At 34.6% G+C, this 8,139-nt stretch overlaps 1 protein-coding gene across 1 annotated transcript; it reads left to right on the forward strand.

The window, feature by feature from the left end:
- The first annotated feature begins 1,152 nt into the window (after positions 1 to 1,152).
- LOC149237760 (acyltransferase GLAUCE-like) lies at positions 1,153 to 3,008 on the forward strand. The gene is made up of 2 exons (XM_089366872.1): positions 1,153 to 1,870; positions 2,059 to 3,008. Exons 1-2 carry the CDS (start codon positions 1,382 to 1,384, stop codon positions 2,953 to 2,955), a joined length of 1,386 nt encoding a protein of 461 aa, XP_089222998.1. The 5' UTR covers positions 1,153 to 1,381; the 3' UTR covers positions 2,956 to 3,008.
- The last annotated feature ends 5,131 nt before the right edge of the window (positions 3,009 to 8,139 follow it).

Consider the following 8,139-nt stretch of genomic DNA (forward strand, 5'->3'; position numbering starts at 1 on the left):
TTTCATGGTTTAAAATGTATTTCTAAATACATAAATGAATTCAACATCTTGAAATTTTTTAGGTATTCAAATTGTGTAGATTACATAACTTCAAACTTATAATTTCAAGAGAACCTTACCTAATTAAAAGGAAAACAAACAAACAAACAAACAAACATAAAATAGTTAGACTACATGCTTACAAACCTTCATATCCATATTCATCCATTTTTCCAAAGCAAATAAAATAAGATTTTACCATAACCCTACCTAGTAAATATTTATTTTCCTGTTTGTTAAAAACATTTTTGTTAGCCACATATAAAGACATTTCTGGTCAAATCAAGAGGATTGACGAATACCATAACCAAAAACATTGTCCATTAAAAATAGAAATTATAGCTATTTGAATTTGATATTTGGTATGCCTATGAAGTGAAGTAAGTAGGGTGCTTTGTTTGTGTAGGTATAAATCTAGCTATGAGTATAAATTGGTGTGGCTGATGGAAAAGTGAGACCTCCTCATAATTTCCACAACTTAAATACCTATAGATAATGGCTTATCAAACATTAAATCTCACCTATAAACAAACAAACTAATAAAAAAATAATTTTGAATGAGAAATATTAAATATTAATATTATACAATTTAACTACAATTATAATATATGAAAATATTAAATTTATTTTCATATTAAAATAGCAAATTTACAAATTCAAAAATTACATTTTTCGCAAAATAAAATTCTAATAATATTAAAATAATTCAAATTAATAAAAAAATTAACTTTAATTAATATAATAACTGAAATATCTTTCAAAAACTATACAAAATAAATGAAACTAATGAAGGTTTGAGTCAAACCAAAAATAACATGACAATAATTGTAATATATTTTTTAAATATATAATTGTGATATTCCATACTGCACATTTAAATGTGAGTAGAGAGATGGTGTCTCTGCATTGATGTGATTTTAAGGTTTTCTTCCATTTGGATAACTTCTTGTTATTCAGTTGGAGGCACTGTAAAATTATGGAAAGGAATTATGTACCGCAGCAAACCAATCTCCATTGATTGTATGACACTAATTCTGATCGGATCAGTACATATACTTTTCTCCGGACCCGTTTATTCCCTGTTAGGGATACCAATAGCGACGAAGTTCCTACTCCACCAACTATGGCAACAAGAAACCAACCAGCTTACATCCTCAACCTCCACCGCCATTGAAGATAAACCGAAGACCTCCTCGCTCCATAGAAGAAGAGACAGGAGAATTGATGTTGCGTTCTATAAATTCTTCTATCAGGGAGCTCTCGATGCAGTGGCATGATTTGAATTTGAGCAGAAATCGGTCTCAAATAATATAATCTCCCTGCCGCAGTCTGGTTTTGTATAATGGCAATGGATCATATGGATGTAATCAGACAACTTGCACTATCAACTGAGGAGGTGGTAGTGTGGGATCTGAGAGTGAAGTTGACAGGCGAGCCTTGTGTCGTCCGGCCAGCGGAGGCCACTCAGAGGCGATCGTTTTTCCTCTCAAATATCGATCAAGTCCTCCTCTTCACTGTGGAGACCGTCCATTTCTTTGCCCACAATCCGCGATTCCTATTCGAAGACGTGGTTGAACTGCTGAGGAGCGCTCTGAGTAGATTGCTGGTGCAGCACTATGAGTTCTTGGCGGGAAGGTTGAGGCTCAACCCAGAAAAGGGCCGCTTCGAGATCGACTGTAATGCAGGTGGAGCACTTTTTGCAGTTGCCAACTGCGAGCTGGCCATTGAAGATCTCAACGACATAACGTATCCCAACCCTGCTTTTAAACAATTGCTTCTCCCCCATCAAGGAGCTCAAACGATTGAAGACTTGCCTCTCTGCCTTTTACAGGTAAGTGTATGTATATTTATATGAAAATTTAATCATCATTGAACCTAAGCCTCAAAATTTATATGAAAATTTAATCTTCCCGGGATACCCACAGCTCGGGGAAGTCTGCGACATCAGTAGGCACTCCCTATACATTCTGAATAAATTGAAAGATGGTAGTAACTGAAATTCGGCGTTGGGTGCTGCAGGTAACAAAATTCAGATGTGGGGGCTTCACAATCGGGGTAGGAACGAATCACAGTGCTCTAGATGGACTATCCGCCTCTCATTTCCTTCGAAATGTAGCTTCCTTAGCAGCAGGGCTACAGCTCCCGGCCATCGTCCCCTGCAACGACAGGAGCTTACTCAAGGCTCGCTGCCCTCCTCGCATCGAATACAACCACCCGGAGCTCGTAAAATTGGACGTTACCGACGCGGCGGCGGGTTCTCTGCTCCGTCCACCAAGCCGCGACTACGTGTTCAAGCTTTTCCGGCTATCGGGAGAGACAGTGCAGCGCATAAAATCCAAGGCATTGCGGGGCGGGAAGCTGGAGCGGTGCAGCGGATTCGAGGCCGTGACCGCTCATCTCTGGAAAGCGCGAACAATAGCGCTGGGGATGGAAGCGGAGGAGACGTCGTGGGTGCTGTTTGCGGTGGACATGAGGCCTCGAATGGACCCCCCGCTCCCCAGAGAGTACGCGGGTAACGCTGTGTTTCCTGCTTATGCTTCTGCCAGTGCCGGAGAATTGGAGGCGGCGGCGCTGTGGTGGTGCGTGGCGAAGGTACAGGAAGGCGTCGGGAGGATAACAGACGCGTATCTCAGGTCCTGCATTGACTGGGGAGAGCTTCACAGGGGAATTCCTCGGGGTGATGATGGCGAGGGAAAGGGGAGGAGTATATTTGTGTCGTCGTGGTGGAGATTGGGATTGGAGGAGGTGGAGTATCCATGGGGCAAGCCTCTCTATTCGGGGCCTGTCATCGATGGCCGCCTCGATATTGTACTATTTCTGGCCAACAAAGAAGATAAGAATGGTGTCAATGTATTCCTGGCTCTCGATTCCCACTCCATGTCTAAATTCTGCAATCTCTTTCTGAATACAGAATAGACACTGCCCTCCAACAAAAGTTATCGTCTGTGTTTCAGAGATTAAATAACATATGCAGGTCTCTTCCTAGATATGGGAATTTTATTTTATGGTATATACTTTTTGACAATAATAACTTATGACATAAAGACCCTTTATAATGATATATAATTGTTTTTGTGTTAAATTGAAGTGCTATTAATTTTTCTCAAGGAGCTACCATGACGGTTTCGAACTGGTTAAAGACCTTTGAAATTTAAGTTATTTAAAGTTGATTCGTTTACCATAGGTAAAATGTAAGTACATTAAAAGTTAAATTAACCCTGGTAGAAGGGAAAGAATTACCCATATCATGAAGAGGACGACAAAAAAAAGATGATATAATTTAAAATGCCCTTGCTACTCGGAGAAAAGCATTACCCATATCATGAGGACTTCAGAAATATGATATAATTTAGTGTGTTTAAATTAGTGATTTGTATAATACTATTTTGAGAAATTACGTTATATGCATGACACAATTTTATATTTAATGTATTATTTTGTTTTATTTTTCTTTTGGATTCATGATCTCTCATAAGTGACTATTATATTTACATAATATAATATTTATATTAGACAGACTCAGAATATTTGTACGAGGTAATATCTATATCAAGGGTTATGAAGCATTTATTTCTCGCAAGTTCAACTAGATCTTGACTCCAGAGTATTAATAATTATAAGATAATGTACTTTTTGATAAATTATACCAAGTGGTTCAAATTGATGTTAGAAAGATGTAGACAAATTCATTTATCTGACATTATTCTGATATTAAAATTTCCATTAATGAGCTTCTGAGAAAAGATGTCGAGTATGTATGGATAAAAGAATGCAATGAATTATCTGAGTTGTTAAAAAAGAAATTGGTGGAAGCACCTATACTCAAAATTCCTAACTAGACCAAGAAATTTGATGCTCACGTCAATGCATCAAATGTAGCATTCAAAGTGGTACTGGCCTAGCCTGACAATGACACAATCAATCGACCAAATACATATGGTAGTCAGAAATTAATTAAATAAGAAAATAAGTATTGGACTACAGAGAGATAAGTCCTTGCCATGATTTTGATCTTAAAAAAAACTACATTATTTGTTGGTCAACCCAATTACATTCCTTACAAATCATCAGGCCTTGAAGTATCTTTTCAACAAGCCAATATTTGGGGAGGTATTTTTCAATGGTTTCTACTATTCCAAGAGTTTGAGTTCAACAAAATAGTTCGATCAAGCAAGAACAATGTCAATTCAGACCATCTATTGCAACTAGACTCAAGAGAAGACATGATTGGTATCAACGATGATCTCCCTTATGCACATTTGTTTATAATTGAAGCTACTATGGCTGAATTAGAAAACATAGTCAAATTTTTACATCAAGGAAAGGCTCCAAAAGACACCCCTAAAAAAAGTGTTAGATATGGAAGCCACACCATTTACACTAATGAATGGATATTTGTTTAAGATGGGACTTGATGAAGTAATTAGAAGAATAATGTCAGAACATGAACCAAGAAAACATCATAGACGAAGCACAAAAGGGTCTTACTAGCGACCATTGCCAAACTGACACAACAAGCAGGATCCTCCAAGCAAGTCTATGGTGGCCAACTTTATTCCAAGATTGTCAGAAAAGAATAAAGTAATGTGACATTTTCCAAAGGATGGGCCAACTGTTATGAAAGAATGAAAAGCTACTAAAGTTGATTAATCCCAATCCACCTTTTTAAATCTAGGCTATCGACTTCATTGGACCATTCCCCCAAAGTGCAAAAAGAATAGGTACAAAGTATATTATAATTATATTCAAATATCTAACTAACTGGGATGAGGCGAAATCTTCCAAATCATATACAAAAGAAGTTGTATGAAATTTTATTTATGAAAATATCATCACAAGATTTGGGTGACCCTTAACTCTTATTAACAAGAAAGGAATCCATTTCATTAATGCAACAATACATGAACTGCTCCAGAGGTCTTATGATTGACCACAAGAAAACGACATCCTACCATGGACAAGCTAATGGTGTAGTCCATTTATTCAACAAAATACTTCATAAAGGTTTAACTATAATTTGTGGAATCAACCAAAACAAGTGGGACAAAAAGGTACTATTAGTTCTATAAGTTTATACAAAAGGTTAACTGATCATACCCCTTTTAAGTTAGCCTATAGACAATATTTTTTTGCCCCCCTAAATTTTACAACAAATGTAGATAAATTATTATTTGTTCTAAAGAAAGAACTTGCTAGAGTTAAAAAAGAACATTCACCAACCACATAGAATTGAGGAGGACTATCGACATGCATTATACCAACAAGAAGCTTAGATAAAGTAGTAGAAATCATGGCATGACAAAAACATTAAAAAAAATAATTTGAAGGCGAGAGATTTATATTTACTATATGAAAGTCGAATCAAAGAGAAGCCAAGGAACCTAGGAACTACATGGGTAGGCCACTTTGTGATTGAAGACATTTTACCTTCAAGAGTTTCTATTTAAGAAAAATAAAAGGGAAATGTTTGAATCTGTCATCAATGGAGCCTACCTAAAAAAAACCATGATATTTTCGACGTGTTTATAGGTGAAAACCTTCTTGAGGCGCCAATAACCATGGTTTAGGCTGAAAACCACTCTATAGTAGTATAACCTCCCAACTCTTGTATATTAGTTTCCATTTTTGTCCTTAATTAAGGAAAAGCCAAGTTGTAAAATAAATAATAACATAGTTGATACAAGAATAGGTATCACAATCGAATACCCCATCAAATATGTACGAACATTCTACATTAAAATCATAAGTATGGAACAAAAACCAGATTTGTGTACATTGTTGAACCAAAAGATGTAGAGCTGAGATCAAATTACAATATGATAAGGAACATATTTCCATCTAAGAATAAAAGAGAAACAACATAAGCATAGACAACGATTTGATAAAATTGACTAGTAGGTGAAGATTGATAAACCTGCACAAGTCAACCATAAAAATGGAACTAACAAACCTTACCAACTCGACCAACAAAAACTAACATGAGTAAAACTGACGAGGAATATTATGTTGGCAAGCCTGACTTGACGAGACAATTATCCATCATAAATCAACCCCACACCCCATAATGTGCCTTGCACATGCAAATTATTGTTTGAAATTTTGCAAGAGGCATTAATTATATGGAAGCAATAGATGAGAATCAAATTCAAGAGGATAAAGAAGAGGTAATATGGAAGAAATGTGTAAACCTTACACAGAAGTCATAAATTCATGCTTTTGAAGAAATGGAGGATTGACTAGAAGCCATGCAACAACTTGTATAACAACTAGTCGACCTCAATATAAGTATGAAGGAAGAAGTGTAACATCTACAAAAAAAAAATAAAAAATAAAATGAAGAAGATTAAAGTTGATGAAGCTTCCTCCATTTTGCAGTACGAAATTTCCTCATTTGGAAAAGTAAAACAGTAGTTGGAAGAAACACTAAATAATTCTACCACCATGAGCTCTGTACTAAATAATAATCCTACATACTTGTCTACTACATGCAACAAACTCACCATACAATTGTTACTGGTTATATAATTAACTAACAAACATCATTTGAATTAGAAGGAAAAGTAGCAATGACACTTGACACAAAGATAGAATTGGAGAAGATCATTGAAACAAAAATCAATAAAAGAGGAAAGGAAATGGATGAAAGAAGGAAAGAAAACATAAGTCAAGGCAAATAATACTTTAGACCATCTACAAAGAATTTGATAGTTAGTGCGGGAAATGTTGCAAAAATTAAATCCATAAATCACTCTTTGATCACCTCAAATATCTAACTTAGATGAAGTTACTAAAGGCATAGGTGCAATACTCATTGAGAGAGTGGAAAGCATTTGACCAACATTTGTAGAGGATAGCTCCGATAATTCATAAGATGGCCTTTTTCGAAACACAAACTTTTCCTTCTTTCCAATAACATTCACCTACCCAACATAAGTATCAATATTTTCACCAACCATTTCTAAATGTGCTCCATGTGCATAGCCTAATCGATTGACTTTAACAAAGCTAGAAGTTAAAAAATCCAACTGGTCACTTATAGAATGAGAAAGGAGAAGGATCAAAACAAATTTTTTTTAAACAAATTAATAAATAAATAAACAATTAAATAAAATAAAAGTATAAATTCTTATTATATTAAACTTAAATTTATTTATAACAATCCTAACAATATCATTTTCTTTTTATTAGCCTCTAAAATTAAAACAAATTTGAAATAGTTAATTTTAATACTAGTATAACTAACTATTGATTTAATAATTATTTAAATTATACAACTTTAACTTATTTTAATTTTTAATTAAATTGCTCTCCTTTCCCTTGGTCCTGTCCTGCTAACCGTTTTCAAGTCAAATATAGCCGTTAGCTGGTCAATTTAGCCATTGCCTGGTCAAATGTAGCCATTGGAGGTCCTACTATAACTATTTAACATGCAGCCTAGATCTGATTCTTCACTGACGATGAACCACACTGGTTGGTTCGAAACACGTCGACAAATGTAATATCTTTTTTTGTTGAAGCAAGAGTTGGACCTTCTATTTCATTAATCAGTAAATAAAATACAACAAACCTCGATAAGCTGTGGACCAAGGAGAAAACCCAACACTAACTGATAACAGGCCAAAGGCAAAAGCCCTGACCCCAAAAAGAGTTTTACACCTTAAAAAATTTGATCCCACAACTTAATAAATTTCAAATTAAAATTAAAACAGACCTAAACTAATAACACTCTTAAAAAAATATTTCACACCTCAATACATTTAATCCTTCAAAACTTTCATAAATCCCAAATTAAAATAATCTAACCTGATAGCAAACATTTAATCCCTTCAAAATTTTCATAAATCCCAAATTAAAATAATCTCACCTATAGAAAAATTACCTAAAAACAAATATAATTATAATTTCACTATTAAAAAATTTGTGAATAATAATCACATTAGAAATATTTTATGGATGAAATATCTAGTGTGATTAAGATCTTAGCATCACATTAAATAGAGTGATGTAAAGGCAATTAATTCTAATGATTCAGAAACCTAAATTCTGATAATTTCACTATTCAATTTTAAAAGCAAAGTTTCAAAACGATAGAAATAGTAA

This window comes from Pinus tabuliformis, chromosome 8 (genome assembly GCF_031772625.1).
Source record: "Pinus tabuliformis cultivar Carrire ecotype Pingquan chromosome 8, CPIR1, whole genome shotgun sequence".
Classification (NCBI taxonomy): domain Eukaryota; kingdom Viridiplantae; phylum Streptophyta; class Pinopsida; order Pinales; family Pinaceae; genus Pinus; species Pinus tabuliformis.